At 35.8% G+C, this 26,835-nt stretch overlaps 1 protein-coding gene across 1 annotated transcript in view; it reads right to left on the reverse strand.

The window, feature by feature from the left end:
• Positions 1–26,835, reverse strand: part of LOC310890428 (adhesion G-protein coupled receptor V1-like) — a 93,710-nt gene that overhangs the window by 13,471 nt on the left and 53,404 nt on the right. Inside the window, exons 33-50 of the mRNA XM_083852787.1 lie at positions 25,708–25,788; positions 24,245–24,384; positions 21,248–21,857; positions 20,086–20,301; positions 18,892–19,107; positions 17,449–17,693; positions 17,073–17,254; positions 15,515–16,329; positions 13,880–14,089; positions 9,512–9,642; positions 9,154–9,253; positions 7,981–8,160; positions 6,260–6,423; positions 5,603–5,696; positions 3,513–3,591; positions 2,885–3,023; positions 2,239–2,380; positions 1,488–1,750 (exon numbers count right to left, since the gene is read on the reverse strand). Of these exons, the coding sequence (XP_083708913.1) occupies positions 1,488–1,750; positions 2,239–2,380; positions 2,885–3,023; positions 3,513–3,591; positions 5,603–5,696; positions 6,260–6,423; positions 7,981–8,160; positions 9,154–9,253; positions 9,512–9,642; positions 13,880–14,089; positions 15,515–16,329; positions 17,073–17,254; positions 17,449–17,693; positions 18,892–19,107; positions 20,086–20,301; positions 21,248–21,857; positions 24,245–24,384; positions 25,708–25,788 (4,007 nt within the window). The remainder of the gene's footprint in view (positions 1–1,487; positions 1,751–2,238; positions 2,381–2,884; positions 3,024–3,512; positions 3,592–5,602; positions 5,697–6,259; positions 6,424–7,980; positions 8,161–9,153; positions 9,254–9,511; positions 9,643–13,879; positions 14,090–15,514; positions 16,330–17,072; positions 17,255–17,448; positions 17,694–18,891; positions 19,108–20,085; positions 20,302–21,247; positions 21,858–24,244; positions 24,385–25,707; positions 25,789–26,835) is intronic.

A 26,835-nucleotide genomic window follows, 5' to 3' on the forward strand; every position in this document is an offset into this window, starting at 1 on the left:
ATAAGGCTTTGGATAGCATAGCAGGAGAAGAGCAGCTCATGAAGCTGGAGAGGACAGAATTGAGGCAAGCTCAGACTGAGTTCAGACTGAGGTTCTAAAGCCATCCATCTAGTGGCCTCCATTGGTGCAACACTAAGATGAGCATATTCACTTTTCGTTGTTGTTGTTCTCTTTTCTTTCTTTTCTCATCCTATGATCCTCTGAAGTTTTTGATCCTAATTTCATACTTTTGTTCTCTATTTATTCCATACATTTTTGGGTAGTTTATACTCACAACACAGCTATAAGTGTAATCAGTTAAGTTGGTTTTAATTTATTTTAGTTGGCAGCTAAGCTATCTTCAGGGAAACAGGGTAATCTCACTACTGGTGCTGTCAAGAAAGAAAAGGAAAAGGAAAAAAAAAAGCAAGAATAGTGAGAGATTTGAAATACTCTTTCCTCTCGATGCTTCTTTCCCTCTCCTACACCACTGTGGATGAAGATCAGGTCTTCTAAAGGCAATCTCAAACTAGCAAAGAGCAATCTAGAGAAAGCTAAGTGCTTCACTTTCATTTGGGGCTCACTGTCATCCTTCACACTACTCAAACAAGCAAAAAATTTCATAGGTACGCATAGCCTTGCTGTACAAAATAAAAAGTTAGTGATGATGCATTTGGAAATAATACAAAATTTACAATGTTTTATATTTCTGTTCATTTCCACAATAAACCATATTTACCAACTATATTAAGAAGGCTCCAACTTCTTATAGATCTGCTGCATTGTGATTCCAAATGCATCTAAAGGCCAGAAATTGAAAACCAGTGTTTCCAAGAAAAGTTTGTCTCAGTTTCTATCCTATTGCCTGTAATATGCTAACACTAGCTTCACCAGCTTTACTGGCAAAAATAAATAAATCGAATTGTGATTAAACCTTAGAAGAGTCAGGATTCACAAACTTAAGCTAGTTCATTTTGTAGCTGACATTCTTGTGAGGACAGTATAGAGGCAGTGAGCTTAATACTTAAGTTATTTTCCAATCCTAAGACAGACAACTGTTCTACTTTTTGTATTTGTTGCAGCACATTCTGTTTAGTTCAGACTAACTAAAATGTTAAATTACAGAATGGGATTTTTACTTTGATCTTAACTATTAGGCTTGCAAATTATCACTTTAATTTAAAGTAAGTTTGCATTTCAGCTATAGATTGACTACATAAAAAGAACTGTTCCAAAGCACACATGAACGTTATCTATAGTGTACTGTTTTCAATTTACCTCAACCCTTACAAACTAAGAAACACCTAAAGATGAGCCCATTTAATTTTCACACACTTCCACATCAGATAATAACAGGAAATCAGTCACAGCTCATGACTCAATTCACTTTATGAATGAAAGAAGTAGAAAAAATAAACAGAAGATAAAGCACAGACATTTCTGAAATCTTTCCAATATTTCCAAAAAAAAAGCTTCCTAGACTTCTCTGGTAATAACTAGCATATTACCTTGAACCTGACTCCCTCTTCGAGCACAATATATCCTTGAGAAGGGGTCAAATCCATTGTTGCCTCTGAAGAGTTAATCTCACTTACAAGATACTGAACAGTCACAGTGCCAAATATTCCCTGAGGTGGTTCTCTGATAATATTCAATACTGCAACACTTTCCATCAAATGGATAGATGTTTGCTCTCTCAGAAAGAAGTGATTGCTGTTATTGAATGACAAAACTCCATGGCCATCATCATTGGCAAGTATAGTAATTGTAGCTTTTGAAAAAGAAATAATGAAAATATTCTTTGGTTAACATAGTAAAATATAAATATACATATATAGTAACATAATACATAACATAAACACAAATACATTCTTCCTTTAGTGTGTATGTAATGCTTATGTGTCCATGACATTACCTGAAGAGAATGGGAAGGCATTTCACTTTAACTAGGAAGATCTCTAGACAGGAAGAATATAGTCTCTCCTAGAAAAGGATTATGAACTCTCTAAAAAGACCTCTCAGTTCAGTGAGGTAGTACACATTGAAAAACTCATCTTCGTGCTTTCTGATTCATTGCTTTACATATAAACTTTTTAATTGCACAGATTTCACAGGGATGTTTCAGAACCTTCCAAAGGAGTATAAAGATTCACCATAGCAGGACAATGGTGCTTTCTGAAATATGATTATTCAGAAAAGTGGAATTAAAATGTGTGCCACAGAATTCTAAAGAAATGGAACATTAAAACTAAGTTTTACCTGTTGTGTTCTCCCCTAATTCCAGCCCCAGAGATGGATTTGTTAAAATTAACTGGAACTTCTCATCACCTTCAGGAATCTCATCATCAAAAATCATGACATCAACAGATTTATGCCTTTCTCCATCAGCAAAAAAAAGAGTCTAGCGTTGAAACACATAAAGCACCGAATACTTACATCAGTTAATATCACACAGAAATTTTTGACTACGGTAAACAGAATTCTGTGAAATAGGAAGGAAGGGAAAGCATAGGAAGAGCCATATTCTCTGTTCCTTATAAACTGATTGAATCAGAAATATAAAGGTTCAGCACATTACAGAATGAGGACAAGAAAGAATAATTTATTTTGAAAGTCCTGTTGCAAAAATAGTCTATGAAAAAGTTTGTATGTCTAATCAAAATTAAATTTGAAATCGATGTTTGAAAGTTTACATTTTGCTTTATATTAAAAAATATATTTTTAAAAAAGAAATAAATAGTAAGAATAAGAATATTTTTATTTCATTCTATTTAGATTACCAAAGCAACTGAAACAAGCTGAAACATCTAGCATCACTACTGATCATTCTGCAGAATAATCAAGAAGATATTCTTTTACGGAAGCTGAAAGAATAAAAAGTACTAGATTTAGAGTTGCTTCTTACCCTTGAGGTTACATTAAAATCCAAACCCAGCTGGGCCTCCAAATTTTGGGCATAAAAAAATACAGACACATTGCCATATGATCCTCTGTTTCGGTAAGCCATTACTGTCAGATTCCCATGAGATTCACTAACTTCAAAACTAAAATAAAAAGAATAATTCTCAATGTTCACTGATTATGTTCTTTTGAAAAAGATAGTACATTTTTATTACATTTTCACTCTGAATTATTCCCTACATTATAGTTCTCTAACGCATCCTTTTTACCTTTTTTCTCTTATCTAAATTGAATTAAGTAACATGAGGTTTTTGTTTTGTTTTGTTTTGTTTTTTGCTTACATGAATGGTGAGGCTGGAAGAGTTGATGCAGGCTGGGGAGGTTAGGCAAATTGGTGATATAAAAGGACAACAGTGAAAGTAGTAATAAGTAAAAGAATTCTGATTAGATGAATAGTGAATTTTTGTTTTCAGTGTGGGAATCCCACTTTCTAGTTCAGCTGAATTGAATGATTACTTTACCATCTCAAAGACATGGCCCTATTTTTAACAGGAGTTTTACTTTTAGAAAGAAAATGGGCAACACCAATCACTAATTGGCACAGTAAGTTCTTCAAGGAAGATGAGACTTACTTGGTACCTTCCCATTCAATTACTCCTCTTACACCATCATTAGCATCGATAACAATTTGAGAAGCTAAACCTTCCACATCTAAAAGGCAAAACAGAAAGACAAAAATTAAAGAACAATAAAATCAATTTTCTTGATTTTCAAGAATCACAGAAGCATTTATTCAATCGGTACTAATATTACAGTGTCTTTACAAAAAATGTGTAGGAGAAAATGGGAGTGGGCAAGATAACTGGAAAGAGTCCTTACTACTAGAAGTGCAATAATGCGTCTTGAATTAGCACTGTAATATTTAATAATGCATAAAAAAAAAAAAGACTAAGGAAAATGTAGAAAGTTAAACAGCACATAAAACATTAGAAAATAATAAAGTCTAGATTTGCGATGGAATCTTAATTTGTCTTCACTATAAGTGTTTATTACAATGACATTCAATATTTTGCATTTGCCATTCTGAGTATGAGAAAGACAATGAGGAAGAATAATAAATGATTCAGCATTTCATCTTCTATTTGTGCTTCAGTGCCTCATCATACATTCTAATGGCACACCTCAGATTTCACTACAAATACACAACTATTAATTTATTTGTGGGGTGTTCACATACTGTAATATTCTACTGCTCCATAAAGACATACAGGTATTTACAATTAGCCTGAAATCGTAATTGAATACACTGCAGTGTGAAAAACACCAAATAATAGGTTAATGTCAGAAAAGTCTACTAACTTCAGAGACCAGAACTTTACAGTCAAAACTTAATACTTCTCAGAAAATAGGTTGTTTTTCAGACAACCGCACCACACAACTACCTTAACTTACTTGTTTACTTTTTATAAACTTCAACTTACTTTCTAAAACCAAATTGACTTCACCGAGTCTGCCATAAGTATATTATGTTTAGATCCATATACATTTTTCCATCAATTCAGATAAAACTGAACAAAAGTAGAAGATTATTGCCATGAATCTAAGCCTGTCACTATGAGGTAGAGATGACGATGAGCAATAGCTCTACACAGACAACAGAAGTGTTACTGAGGTTTACAAATCCTGAGGGAGTAATGGCAATTAGAGACATTTCTGCTTCACTCCTGCATTTTCTCATGTCACCCTGAAGTCAGATCTGTTCACCCAGGATCTGTAAGAGTTTGCTCACAGACACACACGCGGACACACGTATTTGAGTCAGGCTATTTCTTCTACCAGAAGAATTCACTGACATGTTATGTGAACACATTTTTTCCTTATGACTTAAAACTATTATTTTCTCATTGTAAGTAAAGCTGACCCAATGCAGTGTCACATCAGTGTTAAATGGTCATGGTTCAAGGAGACAGCCAAAGAGAAAGTGAGACTATACAACACTGTTTAGTTTGGATGAATCTTTCATTCTTATATGCTACTCCTTTCATATTTTAGACTCAACTATTCACAAATCAGCAATGAGTCTTGCAAGTTACCTTTCAATCTGTAACGAATTAACTCAGTCACTTCTATAAGCATGCAAAGAAAAGGGAAAAGAGTCAAAGAAGATGTCTGACATTATATAACTAGTCTTTAGTACCACAGGATAATCCAACAGTTCTTAAAGCTAATGACTACTATTCTACTGAATTCTGAAGAAGCAAAATGAGAAGCAGACTAAGCAAATAATAAAGATCATTGCAAGAGTAGGAAAACCATAAAATATGTTTCCTAAAAGTGATAAAAGAATAAAAACAGACTTTTTTAAAAGAGTGAGCAGAGTAGCCACATAAAGTTTTTTTTTTACTTTTTTTTTCCATTTTGTAGTTTGTAAATGAAAATCAGATGAAAAAATCACCAATAAACTTTTCAAATAATTGTCCTTTCCAACTGATAATTACTAACTCCTCTACGAAAATTAATTTAAATTTTCCCAGAGTTTAAAAAGCAAGAGATTAAGTGTAATAATAAATCTATTTCATATTCTATGATGTTTCTTCTAAATAACCATGTCTCATCTCAGCATAGTTGGTAAGTAAGAGGAATAATGGTAATCTCCCAAGGTAATATAATATAAACCATTAAAAAGGAAAAGTAAAAATAATTTGCTATAAGATGTTTTTACCTAGCTTAGGTGGGGATGACGTTGAATGGTTCATGATGAGTTCCACTGAAGTTAAATTAACCAAGAAGAATTCTTGCACCTCTGGTATATCATCCTGCAAAACACAAATACAGTACATCCTCTTCTCATTGTCCTTTAAGAAACTTCCACAGAAGTCACCAAAAAGGATCACACAACAAGTCTCTAATATTACTGTGACACTAGAATTCATTTTTCTGTTTTCCTGAAATAATTTTATTGGGTCTGAAACTGATTATCGTGGAAGAATTAAGTAAGACATTATATATCATGAAAAAGATCCTGTGGTGACGCTAAACTATTCTTGCAAATAAATTACTGACCGATTTTAGAGGCATGTATCTCCAGCAATGAAAAAGTATGAGCCTGTAGCCAGCCATGAAGCACACTGTTCTAAATACTACTAGATAGTTGGTAAAGTTTTAATGAGACAACTTTATTACCTTTAGACAGAGGTAGAGCTGCTTTCTGTGACTATTTGATCCCTTGTGATTTTAATATTAAGATTGAAACCATCTTTCTAAATGATAGTGAAATATAACACAGGGCTTCAAATAATGGCTGCAAGCTTTAGTTCCCAAAATATTACCCTTTTGAAATCATACAGAAAAGTACAGAATTAAAGGGTTTAGAGGTTACCTCTAGAATAGTAATATTTATGGCAACTGATGTTTCTCCTTCTTCTAAAATCAGTGAGCCAGAAGCAGGTACATAATCAGCTCCTGGTTCAGCCACAGTCTCTTCTGTCTGATTACTTACAGTGAGCAATCCTGTAACTGTGGCATAAGTAACATTGATAGTACCTGTTTAATTTGTGAGGAGAAAAAAAAAAAGAAAAAAAAATTGTTTTTCAGTTCTTATATAATGTTCACTGGAATGGATAAAGACAAGAGATCAAATTCTCATCCACAAAATAAAAAGACTAACTGCAAAACAGAAGGATTAAAAGAGTTATCCAAAGTACATTGGAGCTAGTGTACCTTTGTTACCGTTATCAATATGCCTTCAATTTGACCTTTGCTGACTTGTCTGTCTGCATAGGACTCAAAAATCATTGGGTCCAAATGCATCCAGAAATTTGAAGTTCTGTGGACCATAAATATGAAATTGCTGAAAGACTAACTGGGACATCTCATGTACCATTAATATGAGTTTTTGCAACAAGGACACTTTTTGGGAATGACAGATATCTAAGAAAGGCTCTAAAGACAGTGCTGGGAAACACAGATTAATAAATCTAGATACTTTCCTGGGTAGATTGACAAACTTCAATAGAGAACAAAATTAGGGGACACATGGATAAATATTACCAAGCAGAAAAGTTATACATTATAGTTTTGAGAATAAAGCCACCTCTCGCTAATCTGGTAGGGTAAGTCAAGTGGCAAACATAAGGAGTATGAACCTGAAATAAAATGATAGATGAAATTAAAAGCTGCTCTATATGAAATAAAATGTAAGAGATAAAAGAGTCCTAATTAATAAATAAGTAACGATGCTTATTTTAATTCAGTGAGAGATCTTGCACTTACTATGAACAATTATCTTAAAACATTAGTTTACTGAATAGTGTTCAAAGAGTACACTAGAGTATGGACTGGTATTAAAAAATAAATGGAAAAATAGTGTCATTAAAATGTCTCTAAAACTCTCTGGTGTCTCCAGATCTTGAAAAGCACTGTAAATGTTACTTCATTTCAAAACAAGTATGGCAAAAGAAACAGCCAGATTATCACCGAGGTGTAAATATAGTCCAAAAAGGCAAATAGGAAATTATTATACATGTTTTCTCACAACATAAGTTGCTATTTTCAGGCAACAAACACAAGATTCATTTTTTTTTTTCATGAAGCACACTATTGTATTGTAGAATTGAATACTATATAGTTTAAAGGATGTTAATGGATAAATTGATTCAAAGAGGAATCAGAAATTGTCAGAGGAGACATAAATTGAATTCAATGGTCTGGACACAACTTTTTCCATGTGACATTCCTAAGGTGCTGACTTCCTGAAATTCAGAGAAAAAATATGTGGGATGTGTGTACATGTCACTTTTCTCATGTTTTTTATTTTTTCTGAAGAGACTAATGCTTTGAGACAGACTCATTAGACAAAAATATGGTAACCTTAATAGCCACCTGATTGTTACAGCTTTCAGATCCCTTGCTGTATTAATGAGGATTATGACTCTAGTAATAAGTAATATTTAGTTTCCAAGTCTGCAGAAAGAAGCTTAGAAGTTCTGAAAAAAATACCAACTGTAACAAAGATTTTTCCAAACTTTCATTATCATGGCTTTTATTTGCCTAATGATAAGCAAAACAAAACTTCCTTTCTCTTGGAGTTGTTATACAGACCTAGAGATCCAAATTCTCTGTTAATAAAAAGCTGAATTGTTTTGTTTTCTTCTGGGATTAAAACCACCCTGGATGTGGAAGCAAAATTCAAAATTCCATGTGGTTCATCACTAGCTTCTACTGTTAGAACAGCTTCATATCCTTGACTATCCAAAACAGCAGCACCTGTAGAAGAAACTCCTGCAAGAGAATCAGTGGACTGCAGTGAATGAAGTGTTATGCAACTAATATTTTTGTCTTACATTATTGTTAATATTACATTTAAATAACGTTCAGTAGCCATGCAAATACCACGAAACCAAAGCTCACTGAAGTATGTGGATGGTGTGGGACCTACACACATATATATACTTACATTCTATAACAAATAGAAACAGAAATTTTATGCATACCAAGTACAAAGTCACAAAAATGTATTAAAAAATAAGAAAACTTAACAGGCCAGTGCCAAATATCAACTTCCCTATATTTTAAAAGGAAATAAACCATTTTCCCAGGAAGTACCTCCAAAAGCTTAAAACTATATTCCACTTCACAATCATTACATCAATAAACTGATATGTTTTCCAACTATTGCTTTGATGAATAATTTTGCTCATCCCGTTGGGCCACAGTGACTCTCGGAAGTTGATAAGGCACCTCGCAGCAACACAATCCATGTCAAGTTAGTTTGGTGTTTGGACATTAATTTCAGTTTGAAAAAAGGTATTTCAGAACGGATGCAGTTTAAGGCTTCTTTTCTCACTATAATTTTAATGGCAAGAATAAAATATTCTGACCACCTTGAATTCAGGGACAGATCAGTAAGTCTGCAGCTTGACAAGATTGTTTAAAAAGATAAAAATATCTGCATGTTTCATGGCAACTCTATCCATGACATATTAGTAAACTCAGTTTGCATTAAGATTAAGGGAAGAAACAACCATTGAATTAAATAGGCAGAGTTAAATCAGGATTGAAAACCATTTAAGTGTATTTGTGGAGACACGGTGGGATTTCTATATACATACATAAGGACCAAGCCTATTTCAATAAAATGTTAATGAACTTTGCGTACTTTGCACCAGCTGCAGTTTGCTCAGTCCTATACCTCCAAAATGAAATAATAAAATTAAAAATATTATATTATTAAATGGTATTTTTAAGATGTAGCTGGCTATAGTTCTGCATTACCTTCTGTTTTGATGTTGTATAGGATGACTTGGTATTCTTCTTTTTCTTCAGGAATATGGTCATCCAGCAGATCAACATACAATGTTGTATTCAACGTCCCCTATTTGTTTTAAGGGTAAATTGATTAGCCATTATTTTATAAAACACAAGTGATATCATAATGACAAGTATTTTGAACAATTTCTTTAAGAAGAGTTAAGTATCAAGAATTGTAAGCTCCCTCCAGTTTGTAAGTCAAAAAGTGAGAAATTAAATAATCAAACCAAGAAAGAAGGACTGTTGAAAAGGCACACTTTTTCTCAGATCAGTTCTAATCACACTATTTTCCTGTAGCCAACATCACTGTTTATGGACTTACCTCAGGAAAAAAAAGTATTCCAGAATAGTTTGCAAAATTTTGTTTTACATTATGTCCTACTATCTTCCACTCAACAGTAACATTTCCCAGTCCTGGAGGAGTTCTTACGATGTGGAATTGTAATTGTTCTCCTAGGAATAAAGGACAAGATGCAGTGTTTCAGGGTCTCCTCTTCTACATGTTGGTTATAAAAATGAGAGGTCAAAAACATGCATCACACAGTTAAAGTATTTTTCCTGAAAGATATTGCTATTTTTGTCAGTTTGAATTTCACAGTAGTTATATACCACATTCACTTTTAATGCTGAAAAGAAAAACCTAAACTTAAACTCTTCTAGTTTTTTTTTTTCTGTTTTTAGTTCACACTTGGAAATAATTATGAACATATGAGGGAACTTGGTATAGATGAATAACTTAGAAAGGGAATGTTCATGAAAACATGCGCAAACATTAGAGCAATACAAGTCTGTAAACTGTACAAAACAGTAACTACTGTATGTACCAACAATAATAGTAGTTTTCTACAACAGTTCCCTGGAAAGAATACACATTATCTGAACATTTGCACTGTCTTGTGACTTTATTCAATGCATGCAGAAAAAAATGCTTATAATTATCTGTAAGTTCCATTTATGTGAGTTCGAACTTACAAATATGGTCACTGTTAGAAAACAAAACATTCAGAAAATGTTAATAATTTCTTATAATCTCAGAGGTAATCAGTATTGCTGGACAATGTGCATATAAAGGAAGCAAATACTATGGTATTTTGCACATTTATAACATTTAACCCCAAAGGCACTTTAATTAAAAAGAGTAGACCTCTTAGTAGGCTTTGTAAAATGTGGAAATTGTTTTATATTCACAAGTTTTTCACAAAATTTCCATTAAATATTTTAAATGTGGACATGTGAAATTAGCATGTTATATCAACATGGAATAGATCAGTAGGCAATATTTTGCAAAACATTCACAATAGAGGACAGATGGTTATTTATAATAGGTAGGTACATGGCATTCATATTTCATATGCATTTTTCAGGTCCACAGAATTTAAGTTCAACAGCACATTTTGTCCTGCATTGGCTTTCAGAGACATGAAATATGCAGAAATCTACAATTCTGAGATTTTTGAAAACAATACATGAGATTTCTTTTGCTTATTGAAGAATTAACAAAACATAAGATAATGTTATAATAACATTATGCTGCCCAACTAGTCCCTTTGATTATGCAATTTAGAGAGCAGCAACTTAGGATGCTGTCTTGCTATTCTACTGTATTACCTTACAGAATTGTACAGCATTGTACAGCTAAAACTGGCAAGAAAAATCTGAAAATTTTCTAGTTACATTTATTTTTTGTAAGGAAGAGTCAGAGATATGCATGTATATTGGCTACCAATGAAAGAGAAAGGAATTCTTAACTTCAAGAGCCCTTAATATACTTAAATAAAATTTAATATTGTAAAGAAGTAATACAAAAACTGTTTACACCCATTTTCAAATACATAAATGTGCTATTCAGCCCCAACATTTCAAACTTCAGTTAAGTCTCAGAGATGTCAACATTGATGTCGACATTGATGTCGACATCTTTGGCTTAAGTTGGTCCATGTTGCTTCTAAGAAAATTAAGGAATTCAAAATTTATTGATATCACAAGGATTCCACTTCTACAGTCAAATATCTGGATGGTAGACTCCCAATTTACAGGTTCCTCTGAGGCTAAATCATTACAGTGTTTAACACTGCACTGCAATCCACTATGTTCTATTTGAGAATTTTGCATATCCATTACAAAGAAATAAAGATTTAAAAGAAAAGTGGTTTCAATGGTTTAGTACCATTGGGAAAACACACACACACACAAATAAGGCAAAGCTTATTTCAATATATCTCTATAAGTTATAATGAATTTTCATTGAAGACTGGGAAAAATGCTTTATGATATAGAAAGCTGTTCCACTATAATCCAAACACTGAGAAGAAACTTGAAGTCATTATTACAGATTCCAAGTAGTTATTTACTGATCCATGTTTCCTACCAGCTTTACCAAGATTTTTTTGGTATTCCTATCCAGAAGAAATGCTAATATGAACACTAATTGATTTCTGAAGATTGAAAGTGTTATTAGGCTAAATTCAATATTTTTTTTAATATTTAATCCTTATCCATACTTTTACATTTCTACATTGTGACTTAATAAGTGATGCATCTCTTACATAGAGAAACAAAGAGGTGGGTATTTATCGCTGTGAAGAAGGGAGCATCAGCCGCTCTCCTCTTCCTCATTACTTTAAGCTACTGCAGTGCATTTTCTTGTAATACAGTTACACAACTGTCGCAGACCCCTGTCCAATAAAAAATACTACACTTATCCTCAATAAGGTAAAAAATAACATGCACATTGTGAAAACAAAATGTATTCACTTAACAGAAAATTTTCAATAACACAATAACTGTAAAAGTAATGATATTTGGATTTATGTCTGGTAAATTTTGCTTTCGAATGAAAAAAATATTTTGACAAACTAAAATAATCTAAATGCCTTAGCTCTTTTGCTCTTTCTCTATTTCTCCCTTTTTCTCTCTCTTTTTTTTTTTAATCAAAGACACTTAGTTCACTTGTTTTGTTTCTGGCTGGAAGGCAATGAACTATTTCTTTTCACAACCTGGAAAAATAATATAATAATAACTATATATAATAATAGAACTATAGCCAAGTACTTCAGTTTCAAGCAGCCAGCATTTGGTAGCATGCTATGAATAACATTTAACCAGTTGAAAGTATTCAGGGACTTTGGGACTGAGACAGTTTTTATTAATTCCTTGTGCTCATTAACAGCTCTTCTTAGCTAATCATATCACATCTGGCTTGGCACAGAATTAACACAAACCATACCTAGATAAAAAACCAAAGGTTATGATGCCCTTTCATGTTGGGAAAACAAAACAAAAAACCTTTGGTTGAGAAAGCCATTTTTCTTCAAACAGAAAATGTAGTGCACACATTAGGGGACAAGTTCCTGTTTTGTGAACTTTCCCTGCCCATCAGTTCAAACATCAGAGAAACGTGATACTGCAATACACTGAGATTCCATCAAAGGCCACCTAAAGCAATCACCACCAGTACTATTATCATCCTATGCAAAACTGCATCAAACTGTAGATGAAACATGCCGTGTATTCTTTAAAACAATAGTAGAAATGTTTAGTACATACCAAATTATTATTGTTCTTTCTCAAATGTTTGCTTTCTCTTATAATTGCTACTTCCCAAATCATCTGCCATAAAAAAACATCAGGTTCATGGGACAGACAAAGGGAAGATGTTACCCTAGTGTTTCTGCAGGAATGTTTTCTAGAATATTTTAAATTCTTTGTAAGTCGCTGATAGATCTGATTTGCTTATGACTATTAGGTGTGTGTATGTTGGCAGTCATGAAGTGGGCTGGCAGGAGCCTCGTGCAGGCCAACAAAGAGAAGGGCAGAGTCCTGCCCCTGGCGGGGAGCAGCCCCAGGCACCAGGGCGTGCACCCTGATGGAGAGCAGCTTGACAGAAAGGGCTTGGGGTCCTGCTGGACACTGCACTGGGCAGGAGCCAGCAACATGCCTTGTTACTAAGAAGGCTGATGGCATTCTGGGCTGAATTAGGCCAAGTATCCCTAGCAGGCTGAGAGAGCTATCCTTCCCCTCTACTCTGCACTGGTGAGGCTGCACCTGGAGCACTGGGTCCAGCTCTGGGCTCCCCAGTGCAAGACAGACCTAAACGTACTGGGAAGACTCCAACAGAGGGACACCGAGGTGATCAAGGGAAGGGAAGAGAGGCTGTGAGAGCTGAGACTGCTCAGCCTGGAGAAGGGGAGGCTCAGGGGGATCTCATCAGTGTCCTTCAATACCTGAAGGGAGGGTGGAACAGGACAGAGCCAGGCTCGTGTCAGTGGTGCCCAGGGACAGGACAAGAGGCAGCGGGCACAAACTGGAGCACAAGAGGTTCCCTCTGAATATCAGACAGCACTTTTGTGCTGTGTGGGAGCACTGGCACAGGTTGCCCAGAGAGATTGTGGGGTCTCCCTCCTTGGAGATACTCAAAAGCCTGGACATGGTCCTGAGCAACCTGCTCTAGGTGGCCCTGCTTGAGGGGGAAAGGACCAGATGACCTCCAGAGGCCCCTTCCAACCTTAAGCATTCTGTGATTCTATGAATGCTTGCAAGAGTTCAAAGTACATGTCAGGTATGTGGATATTCACTTCTTGCTGGTGTTCTCTGAACAGTGAAACACAATCATTGTGAGTCATTATCAACTGAAAGCACAAAGATGGAAACTGGCATTAAAATTTGAGCGTGGTCAACACAAAGAACACACCTTCACAACCAATAACAGATCTTGAGGCTGTATGGAAGCTTATAATTCCTGCCACATTGTCACTTGCCAGAATAATCACTGTGACAGTGTCAAAACTGGGCAAAATTCGACTCCCTCCTTCAGTATGGACCAGGCTGATTTCAATACTTTCATCATCCTCTGGCTCTGGATCATCTATAATGGGCAGCGTGACCATCATCTTTGTTTCACCTACAAGGAGAAGAACGTATACAACCGTGTGTCCACTTGGAAACCACCTTGTAAAAAGACTCAATCATCTCATTTTGAAAATAATTAAATACATAAAATATATTAAAATTGCATGAAACAAACTTATTTACCTTTCTGGAAGTCAGTGAATGTCATTATGAAATTTTATCTAATTACTATTGATCAGTCACATTAAGCCAATAAAACGATCACATCATTAAATATACTATGTAGAAATTAATTATATAGGAATTATTTCGGAGTGCCTAGAATTCTTTATTTTCATTACAAATTCTATGACTTTAAAATTTAACTTAGAAAAGGGGAATATCATTCTTGAAAAAAAAATAAATTGCCAGGTGCTAAGCTCTCCGATGAACCATTTACACAAGGGTGTACATTCAATATGAGTACATTTACTGAGCCAGGGAATGCATTGAAATGGGATGACATTTTGTTAGTTCCTTGCCTTTGGGACTATCAAAGAATAATAATGTAAGCAGCAAACACCGTTAATCTCTAGTCGCTATATATCCATTAAAATTTACAACACAATCCTGTTGTTCAGTGCGTGTGCATAACCCAGCTGTGTTTTATGATCATTAGAATATCAATTTACAGAATACATATGTATTTCCTGCTAGATTGTCTTTCAAAATACTTCAAAATCAGTTTTTACTAAACTTATAACTGGTAATGTAATTACATGTCAGCCTCACAATCATTGCCAGCAGCCATGCCTTACTATTCAGATGATTTATCAAGCTAGCACACTAGAATCTTTACTACGCACCTGGAAATTGCTTTCAAAATATCAGTTCGATTAACTCAGACTTTGAAAAAATAAAATACAGCATAAAATACAGCATGCTGCATGGTACTTAAGTAATGTCTGAGAGGGACTTGTTTGTCCTGTTTGCAATTCTTTTAAATATGTTCTGTTATGTTACGTTTAAATATGTTTTGTTATGTTACAATATGATCTCAGAATTTAAAGAGATGTCATGAAAAATTAGTACTGTAGTGACCGAGGGCTAACAAAAGACCACTTAGGCCTGATTCTCATTTCCATTATCCTTGCTGTAACAACTATCTTCGACTTTATTAATCCTTACTTATGTGGTAAAGGAAATCTTTATAGTGCAATATTTATACTGCAATATTTCTTTAATAAAAACCCTTAGGTATTTATTGTGCTTAGATATTTCATTGTGCTTTGCTACCACTGTGTGTGTTCTGCAAGATAATGCTACATGCTAATGAACAACCATACTCTTTTGCACGTGTATCCTTAGCATTCAGGAAAATTTAGCCTAAGAAGAAGATATCAGTTGTCAAAACATCCACAGTATCGTGTACTTGTCACGTTCTTTTTTCTTTTTCTTAGTTTTACAAAACAGAAGCCAAAACGAGAGCTTGTCTCACCTTCAGCAAACACCAGAGTCTCACCGACACCTATAAAATCCAAGTTTGGAGTAGCAGTCCCACCAATGACACGCCATTCCACTGTCACTTGTCCCAGGCTGCCTTCTGTTCTGTGTATCATTAGCTGCACGTTGGTCTGAGGACGTTCCTCTACTTCAACATACAGACCTTTCTCTGTTGCATTGGGACTTACACTGTAGATCTTAAACACTCCAAATGCGTCTCCATTCATCATTATGATAACTGTGGAGGTATTTGGCTGTCCTATGGTTGGTTGGTTTTTTGAGCTGGCTGAGACGTTCATCAGTTCTGCTTTCAAAAGGGTTATAGTGAATCTCTCATCCAGTTCTGGCAGGCTGTCAGGCAGTATGGTAACTGTTAGATTTGCAGACTCTTCCCCTTCCTGCATTATGGCCCACTGTCTTGTAACAGGTTCATAATCACTGCCAGCGATGGCTTGTGTGCTGAAGAGGGCGAATGCACTGGTAACGTTTTTCTTGTAGGTCCGGAACCCTGAAGTGTTGTTAGTTAATGGGCTGATATCTGACGTCAGCCAAAGGCAGAGAGGAATCCCTGAGGCACTGGAAAATGTAAAGGCTGAACATGCTTGTTCTTTTAGGCACTGAGCTGCACAGGAATACACAGGGTCACTTGCTGCTGACACATTCACTCTGGTCTTGGATGGTTTGTCAGGAATTCCTTGTACAGGAGGCTCGTAGTAGGCCAGGATATCCTGACCTTGCTCCACAGCAAGAGCTACAACGTCAGTCTCAGAAGTGCTGTAGAAAATCTGCAGCTGACCAAATCTTCCCTCACTAAAAGACATTATAATAAAATAAAGTTCTGTTAGTTGACAAAGGATGTCTAATATTCTACATGTTTCTGGGTTAATAATAGAAGTGAACAAAATCAACTGACCCTTTCTGAATTGCTGAAAAATTCCAAATAACACATCAAAATGCATTCCCTTTGAAACTAGTACCAGAATAACTGAGTTATCTTATTTTTTTGTGGATAGCAAGTTTGATTATTTATAGCTTAGGTAGTAGTCTGTTAAGAATGCATATTTGTAAACATTTGGTTCTAGGAGTTAACTTAGTCTTCTTCAGGACTTGGCAGCTCTCCTTACTTGCAAGGAAGAAAAAGCCGGTGACACCCAGACTTATCATCCTTCCTCTAGGATCACATGCATAAAACCTGTTTTCCTTCTCTTATTTTCATCCTGTAAGGGCTGGCCATTTTGTCCTCCTGTTCAAATCACAGGAACAGGCTACCATGCAGGTTTAAATGATTTGATGATTAAACGGACAAAATGAATAGTACACTGTGTACGCTGAGTTTACATTGTGCATTTCAATGTATACTACGTTTAAGTAATTTATGTAATACACAGACATCTACTTCAAAAACAATGTGTTTGAAATGAAAATACATTGAGATGGCAGATCAAAGAATTGATGCACATATTTTTATGAGAGGAGCATGAAATTTGACATTATAGTGGAAACAAAAGTGAAGAATAAATAGTAATTACAAATAAAGCAAACATTATACAAACCTTCGCCTGACTGTTATGTTTGCCAGCAAATTTCTTTCTAGTGGCTCCTGAACTCGATATAAGGATTGATGAAAGAAAACTGTGCCATAAGGATTATCATTGGCAGGTATTATAATACTTGCCACGCCATCTAACCCAATAGCACCACCATTGGAGGCCTGAGTTAATTCTACACGGACAATCTCAAAGAGAAGAAAAGAAAAAGAAGTAATGCAGCTAGACAATTTGTGGTTTTTCTAACAATAATTACAAGCAAAGTATAACATGAAATTATAGCACCTTCCTGCCGGAACATTTCTTGTTTTCCATCATACATATTTCTAGAACAAGTCAAAATTAATACCATCTTCAAGGAAGATGTAAGTGCTTGACTTACTTCTTCTATTTCTGGAACATCATCAGCCAGGATTTCCAATAGTAGCATCTGAAAGGCTTCCCCAGGGGCAAAAGTAATATTGCCTGAGGCAACCTGCAAGTCCTCATCAGCAGGGTGTCCACCAATGGTAGCAACCCACTCAACAGTAACGTTACCAAGTGTCCCAGCATTGCGGATTACTGGCAGATTTATGGGTACTGATCCAGATTCAGGCTCCTCCACAGTAAATTCGGTCATCTGGAACACTGAAGTGCAGCACAAAGAGGTGTATTTCATTAACAGTAATATTTAAAATAAAAACACCATCCTAGTTACTGAATTATATATTTTATTTCACTTGATTGCATTCATTTGCACAATTAAAAAAATGTTAATCAGGTTTAAACTTCAAATTGAACTTTCAGTATCATTTTATCTGCAAATAAAATTGGCATGAAAATTCAGCCCCCACCCAAGAGTTTATTCCAACGTATCCATTGTTCAAGGCTAGCCATGATCTAAGTTTTTAGAAGACGGTCAGAAGGTAATTTTTCCCAGTGAGGAAATTTTTTATCATTTTTTATGTCACGTATGGAAAAAATGTGTCAACATATTCCATCTAAATTGTTTCAAATATAAGTCTTTCTTGTATAAAATCTTTAGTTGTTAAGAATGAAGTTAATGAATTATCCATGTGGAATTATTTACTTTTGTCAATTTCCTTTACATTTTGCTGATAAAATGGAATAACTGAAATAAAGTAGGGTACTAAAGGGAGAAAGAGTAAGTCAAATAAAATGGCTGGAAAACATACACCAGAAATACTGAAATAGAAAAAATAAATAGAAAAGATAAATTTCTAAAATGTCATTAAATTTTTGAAATTACCATTTTTTTCTCAAAACCTGTGTAATGAAACTATTTTTGGAAAGTGTCCACAATCCATTTTACTGATAATGATAGAAAGAAGAAAAACTACAATAACTAACAACCAGAACATACAAGAATGCAATTTAAGTCATATTTGTACTTTCCAATTTCCCCAGATATTTAAACCTGCTTTGCCTGATTATTTTGTAAAACAATGACACTGCACTATCTAAACAGGTTTTGGCATGTAAACTTAAGCTTCAAGCTATTGCAGAAATGCAACATTTAGAATAGATAAAAAAATACAAATTAAATTAAAATCCATCCCCATTAGGAGACTCCAAAATCCACCTTCGTCTCACAAAATCTTGATATATAAGTTGACTGAATGCTTCAATTTCGCTATATAAGGGCACCATTTGCCCTTACTTACACGTTTTAATTTAGTTTATCTTATTTTGTCCTTTACTGTGTTCATCCAGACTTCCCTTTTTGTATTCTGAAAATTTTTATTCCATTGCCCAGTAATAACTCACCCACAAATCAGCAGATTGCTACTGGACAAGAGAAAATATGCAAATAAGACTCATTTACCAAAGGATCCAAACGGGTCATCAGAAGCCTCAATGGTTATGACTGCCCTCGTCAAAGATCCAAGCAAGGCTCCTCCTGTCGTTTGATTCAGCAGCTGAACATAAAAGGACTCCTCAACTTCAGGATTGATATCATTAATTATATAAATTGGCACAGCTTTACTTGTTTCTCCTTCTAGTAAGACAACATCTGATGAGGCTACACTGTAGTCCTCACCTAGATTTGTACATGAAAAAATAACAAAACAATCAAAACACAGAAGAATATTAAGGCATTCTGGTTCATTATGAAACATCACTAATGTTTATCAGCACTAATATTTATCTGTTCTTTTTGCATTCCCTTGTGTTCATATGTTGGTGTGTTTTTTTGTGTTTTTTTTTTTCTTTATCTTCATACCCAGAAAATACAATTGTTTATTTCCTAGTGCCTTTTAGATATCTGGATGGATGAAAATAAATCTCATCTTGGCCAAAACAGAGTTTACACTGTCAGTCCAAGAAGCAATTACAAAAGGTCCATTATTATCTTCCATTGAGAAGATCACACAACTGTGACATTTCTATATTTGATTTCTGATAGTTGTCTGGCTTTCCAAGAGATAAAATGAAACAGAAGTACCTTTTTCAAAGGAGATTTTACTAAAGGACATAAGGTCACTCCTTCCCTCGTGGAGCTTTTCAGGGATCACCTGAGAGCTTTACCTTTCATTTGCAAAGTAAAAGTCTTCTTGAATTGTGCTTAACATTTGTCTGTTTCACAGAGGAGTCACCAGCTCTCAATTTCCCTCCAAGAAACTCAAATAAGCCATGTATGGTAGGTTGAAATATGTACAAAGGACTAAGTACTAGCTATATATACTACTACAGGATTTTTTATTTTATTTTATTTTTTTGAGAAAGTGAGTGGCCACCAGGGAAACAAACAGCCAATTCCTTTCCTTAGTTTTCTTGCTAGATTCTTCAGTGATGATATCTCTGAGTTTTTTTAAATTTGATGTAAGGTCTCTTCTATAGGACCTGAATTCCTGTCTCCTAAGTACACTCAGTAAGTATCTCACACTTTGGTATTTTTTCTACTTGTTTTACTAGACTGCATTCAATACACACTTGCTTGCTTTGGTTACTCGAAGCATACAGTATGCTCTTTCTGGTTTAACACAGAATGTGTATTTCTGCTATTTTGATTTCTTACCAGCTGTTGCAGTTATTGGCATAGCTTTGAATTTCACAGAAACATCTGCAAAAATTCCCCCAGTTCTGGTCACGTTAATGATTGGTCCAACATAATTTTCAGCAACTCGCACAGCTGAAGCTGAAAGCTGAAGTGTTCCAAAAGCATCATCATTGGCATTGATAATTACATGAGCTATAGTCTCACCCACTGATCCAAGACGAGGAGAATTTACAACTGAAATATAAAAAAAACCTCTTAGAGCAAGCCTGAAATGCCTCCTATATATGGCTATACCGTTCATATACATACACCTGAGTTTAGTGGATGGCCACTACTAGCTTTCAATAAAATTTTCATTTTAGATTTGGACAAAATATAACTACAAACTGCACAAGCATATTTTTGATGTTTGAATTATATTATGTCAGAAAATCCACATTCTTACTAACTTATTATTCTACCCTGCTGTGGAGCATACAAAACACCAGTTCTTTGAAGAGGTGAGGTACTAGCAAAATTACTTATTTATTTGTCCATAGGACAATAGAATTTTACACTAGCAATGATGAACTATAAGTAACCTTTCAGTTTCCCAGTAGAATTTTTTGTAGTGTTTCCCTTAAAAATCAAGATTAATGTGGGAGAGTCATGGGGGAGAGGGAAGGGAAATTAGGCATGCCAAGAAGCTCTTAAGCATAAATAAGGCTGTAATGACCTGAATTTATCTGATCGGGCAAACATCCTCTACGCTAAAAAGCCAGCATGAAGCTGCAATTCTACACCACTTAATGTTTAAAAGGCTTTTTTCGCTTTCAGTAAGTGCAACTAGCTTATTTCCTATCATTGTGCTTTACAGAAACAACAGGTGAGCAGGTATTAGCACACAAAACCAATACAGTAATACAGTTGGCCTAAAACACCTGGGATAAAGCAGATGCAGAAGGGAGAAAGAAATGTCCACCCCTGACAAAATTTTGTGGTAAAGGAAATATATGCTGACACACAGAATCTTCATACTTAATGTGAGATACTCTGACATATAACTTACAGGATTCTTAACTATACAGAGTTAGGCAGAGGTAAAATTTTACTGTAATTTCAATTGCTGCATTTTATCCTATTAAATATAAATATTAGCCTACATATTTAAGCTTTTGGTTTACATATGAAAGACACTTACTTGGCCGATCCTGTACTTTGTCGATCAAAACAGTATTGTTTAGCTCCACAAAAACAGATTCTGACCTCTCAGGATCATAATCATCCAAAATAGGCAAAGATATTGTGGCTTCGCTTTCATTGGCTGCGAAGATCACATAACCAGTAATGGGTATATAATCTTCTCCTTGTATTGCTCTAACAACATCAGGTGGAAGAAAGGGTGACTTTTCATCATCACCTAAAGTTCTGTATGTAACCACTACTGTACCAAGAAGACCACCAAGCCTTACTATTGTCAGGGAGATATTTTTTGTTTCTTCCTCAACTTTTATTGGTCTGTTTCTCTCAGAAAAGATGAACAGTCCATATGGATCATCATTAGCTAAAACTGTTAATGTTGCATTAGTGTGATTTCCAAGACGACCACTGGACACATTGATGATCAAAACTGAAAACACCTGATCCAGTTCAGGCACGTTGTCAGGAGAAACTTGTATGGTAATATTTGCTCTCACTTGGCCAACATCAAATGTTACATTCCCATATGCAGAGACCAGGTCTTCTGTAAGATCACAGACTATGACCCAATACAGAGTCACCTCAGACAGGGCCCCATGAGTTCTCACAACCTAAGTGGAAAACACAAAGATTTATGTATTTCTTTGTACTATAAGAAAGAAGAACATAAAAGTGTAAAATGGCATACAGCAAAGTCACAGAATCACAGAATATCCTGAGTTACAAAAGATCCACAGGGATTATCAGGTCCAACACCTGACTCCACACAGGACCACCCAAAATCAAATCGCATGTCTGACAGAGTAGTCCAAATGCTTCTTGAACTCTGGCAGCTCAGTGCTGTGACCATGTCCCTGGGGAGCCTGTCCCAGTGCCCGACCACCTCTGGGTGCAGAACCTTTCCCTAACCCCCAGCCTGACCCTCCCCTGTCCCAGCCCCATGCCGTTCCCTCGGGTCCTGTCGCTGTCCCCAGAGAGCAGAGCTCAGCGCCTGCCCCTCCGCTCCCCTCGTGAGGGAGCTGCAGGCCGCCATGAGGCCTGCCCTCGGCCTGCTCTGCTCTGGGCTGAACAAACCCAGGGACCTCAGCCGCTCCTCATACTTCTTGCCCTCTAGACCCTTCACCACCATAGTAGCCCTCCTTTGGATGCTCTCTAATAGTTTATGTCCTTCATATATTGTAGCACACACAGTGCTAGAGGTGAGGCTTCACCAGCACAGAGCAGAGCAGGACAATCCCTTCCCTTGACCATCCAGCATTGCTGTGCCTTATGCTCCAGAACACAGTTGACCATTTTGGCTGCTAAGGCACACTGCTGGTTCATATTTCTCTTGCTGTCAAGCAAAACCCCCAGATCCCTTTCCATGGGGCTGCTCTTCAGCCTCTTGTCCCCAGGCCTGTCCGTACAGCCAGCATTGCCCCTTGCCAGGTGCAGAATCCAGCACTTCCTCGTTTAACTTAATTCCAGTCAACTGTGACCTCTCCAGACTCCAAGACTATTGAAAAATTATTGAGAGAGGTCTTGCAATGACATCAGCCAGCTCTTTCTGTACTTTGGGATTAATCCCACTGGACCCCATAGACTTATATGCATCCAGCTGGAGCAGCAAATCCTGCACAAGTTCAAAGTTGGCTGGGAGTTTATCATCATCACAGTCCTGAAATTCAGAGCTTTGGGTGTCCCCGAGCCCATCATTGGTGTTAAAGACAGAGGCAAAGAAGGCATTAACCTCTGCTTTATTGGCGTACTTATTTGTGAGGTTACCAACCTCAACAAGTAATGGATCAATGTTTTCTCTGCTCCTCCTTTTGCTGTTAGCATCCTTTAAAAAAAGCACTTTTTGTTGTCCCCACAGTACTGGCCAGCTTCAACTCTGAGTGAACATCACCTCTGTAGTCCTTGTTCAACTGACCTTGCTTCCAATGCCCACAGATTTTCCTTTTTCGCCTAAATTCTAGAATAAGATCCCTGCTCAGCCAAGCTGGCCTTCTGCCCAGCTTGCTCAACTTCTGACTCTTTGGAATTGCCTGTTCCTGTGCTCTTAAGAGGTGTTACTTAACTAACCAGCACTGATGGACTCCAATACCTTCAAAAGCAGGTTCCAAGGGGACCTCACAAACTAGTTCACTGAGTAGTCTGAAGTCTGCTGTCTCCATAGCTAGGGCTGAACTTTTGCTGGCAGTTTTCCTCCTATTACCAAAGATTTTAAACTCAGCCATCTCATGGTCACTATGGCCAGGACAGCCTCCAATCACCACTTCACCCACAAGACCCTCACTGTTTACAAGCAACAAATCTGGAGGGCACCTTTCTTAGTCAGCTTCCAGAGTAACTGTACCAACAAGTTATTGTTAACGTGCCTCAGGAATTTCCAGTACCTGTTTGTATTGGCTGTATGGTATTCCCAGCTAACATCTGGGAAGTTGAAGTCACCCACAGGGACAAGGGCAGATGACCTAGAGATATCCCTTAGTTCATTATAGAATAATTTGGCAATGTTGTCCTCCTGGCTGGGTGGTCTATAGCAGACTCCCACAACAACTTCATCTTATTGTTATAACTTATTTCCATGTCCCTTAATCCTTACCCGGAGGATCTTAAGCATGTCATTGCCAACTGCAAGCTGCACACAATCCAGCCCCTCCATTATATACAGTGCAAAGTCATTGACATGATGAGTTAAAAATAAACTAATTTTAAAAACAGTGTAATCTTTATCATCTTAGCTTTGCTGTATTTGTTGTGTCATCAGCACTTACTTTAAAATATTCATACCTCAAATGTAAACAAGTAGAAGTAAATTTAAACTTATATAAAACATTTTAGTTTTAAGCTGAAAGATACACTTTAGAAAGTGAAGTATAAAATGTCAAGACAAATGTACATGATAAAGTTAAGTTAAAATGCTGTAGACCTATTATAAAAATATTGCAGAATGCTCTGTAAAATAGACATAAAAGAGGATTGCATAGCAATATGAGACCCAAAACTTTCTAACCTGCAACATAATATTGCTATCTCCATCTTCAGGCTCAGTTCCATTTACCGAGAGTGACTCAGTACTGAACTCAAAGACGCCATGAGCATCATCAGAAGCCTCAATAGTCACAACGATGTGGGATGCAATTCCCAAGCTGGCTGTAAGTGCAAGTGCCAAAATGAGTTATTTTTTTATACCATCTTTTCTTAAAAGCTAAGGAAGTTTGTTACAAAAAGCACACAGAAAAGCATAACTGGAATATTTCTGCTGTTTTGCATTTTGTGGTGTGTTTTTTTTTTGTTTTAAATGTGGAATAATTATCCACATGGATAAGGAACTCACTTTCAATAATGCAGTCCTGGCAGCCCTTCTATGGAACAACACTCCAAAGCAACATATAAAATGCAAATATTTTAAGAGAGGATCAAAAATAAAATTACTTGTCTAATTAAGGAAAATGAACTAGAATTTAGGGTAGGGGAGAGTTACGTGGTAAAACACAGTGTAAGCAGTGCAGACAGGACAAAAGCAGGTACTATTTTAACTGAAGCTGGAACAAAGAAAAAGCTAGTCCAGGAAATTCTACTACTGTAATGATCATCTTGTGTGAGATAACTTGCTGCTTAGAAAGAGAAAGAGCCTGGCATTTTAAAAAAAATCTGGAAACACAGAAGAGGAAACAACACTTCCCAGGAAGTTCCAAAAAGTGGTTAAACCACAGACTTACTCTCAGGTTCAAACTGAACTCCTTTGTATTTTCAAATAAAACAGAAAATCAGGCTGTCACTGTGGAATAAATTATTTGATTTCGATAATGGGTGCTAACACAATATTTTCAGGTCTCTAGGGTTTAATTCAAAATCCGCCATCATTAGCGTTTCCCTCATAGTAGGTGCTTTTGTTTTCATCTTATTTCTGCATATTGTATGTTTTTAATTTTCTCAAGATTAAATTATCTTTGTTTTCTGTATGTTGTGACAAAAATAGACTTCAAAAATGAAAAATAATCAAAGCATTCTTTTAGAAAAAAAAGAGCTAACACCACTTTTTATTAAGAGTATTTTTGAGATGCAGAGATCAAAGCATAAAGCAAGTGGCAAAAGAAAGTATCAAAACACACAGTCAGGTAATTTTTAAATTACCTTAAATTTAAAAAGTTTCTCTCCTCTTTGCTCTCCAGAAAATTTTACAAAATTTACAAACAAAGCTAATTTTTCTAACTACTTCTGGAATAACTACATTGTGTTCTATAAAAATACAGCTTTGAAGATAGAGAAGCTGTTATTTTCTGTATTACGGTTAGTATTGACTGTTGTTGAAATTAAGCCTTTTTTAAAATGGGAAAGAATGTTTTGACAGGACTCTATGATATATCTCAAACCACAAGCAAAATAACACTATGATAAACTGTGTCAGTAGTGTAGTTCATGAGGGATATTACAGTTAGCATAAAGAAATAAAGATTAATCCAAAATGCTTACCATGCTGATGGACAGTTGGAAGGAAGAAATCCATGTTCCCATCACCACTACCACTGCCATCATTTCTAAAGAGCTCAGCAACTTTAAGATGACAGACATACAGATATATACACATATATACATTTATAAATCAGAGCGCAAGCAAAGAGAAATTTAAACTATTCTGGACAACAGGAAAAAAAGAGGGAAGCACTCTAGGAAGGTATCAACTTTGCTTCTGAAAGTGTACAGGAGTTCTAATAAAGACTGAAATATTTACATATGCCACCTCTTACTTAATTTATGACATTGGAAATAGCAATGGGAAGTCAGAATGAAAGAAAACACATACACATAGTTTATCTTTCCTCTCTTTCCCTCTTTGTGTCCCCATTTTGTATTTCCCCTTTCTCACTCCTAACTGAGGCTTGTCATGGAGGAATCTAAATTGAAAAAAAAAAAAAAAAAAAAAGGTAGGGGAGACGATAAAGTCCCTCAAGCTCCTTATTCTAATATTTTCTCACAAAGTGAAAATGTTGGGAAAATCTGCAGAAAACTTAACTAATGGGGACTTCATAAGCTTTGTGTTTGTGTTGGAAAGGCCAAAAAGAAGGCTCATTTTAAAAAGGCTATATAGTTACTGGATTACTAAAGTTAGTTGTAAATTTTCTGTCACAACAATTTGAAAGAGAAAAGTTTGACTCCTTTTAACAAAACAACTATTCAACCAAAAAGACAAAATACGTGAAAAGTCTCAAGACTTTACCAAAAGAATCACTGAGACCATGTTGCACCATAGACACATACAATCATAGCAGAGAGCTGGATTAATTCAAGGAAATCTGATACATCCTCCCAGAAGGGACCACACTTGCAATTTCTGAATTGTTTAAAAAAATAACATCAGTTTAAAAAAAAAAAATCAATTTATGGCTGTCAGTGTTTCTAATTACTTTTCCCTCCAACAAGCTTTACAATCTCCGTTAAAATTTTTCTCAAATGGAAAAAAAAATCTGTAAGGTATTCAGGGGTTTATGTGGCAGCACCACTATGCTTTGCCGTCCCTTCAGACTAGCCCTTCAAACCAATAATTCTTTCAAGTGTTTGTCTTGTTCTTACAGACAGTTATCTACGAGCTACCTCTGCAGC

This window comes from Anser anser (genome assembly GCF_964211835.1).
Source record: "Anser anser genome assembly, contig: HAP1_SCAFFOLD_136, whole genome shotgun sequence".
NCBI lineage: Eukaryota > Metazoa > Chordata > Aves > Anseriformes > Anatidae > Anser > Anser anser.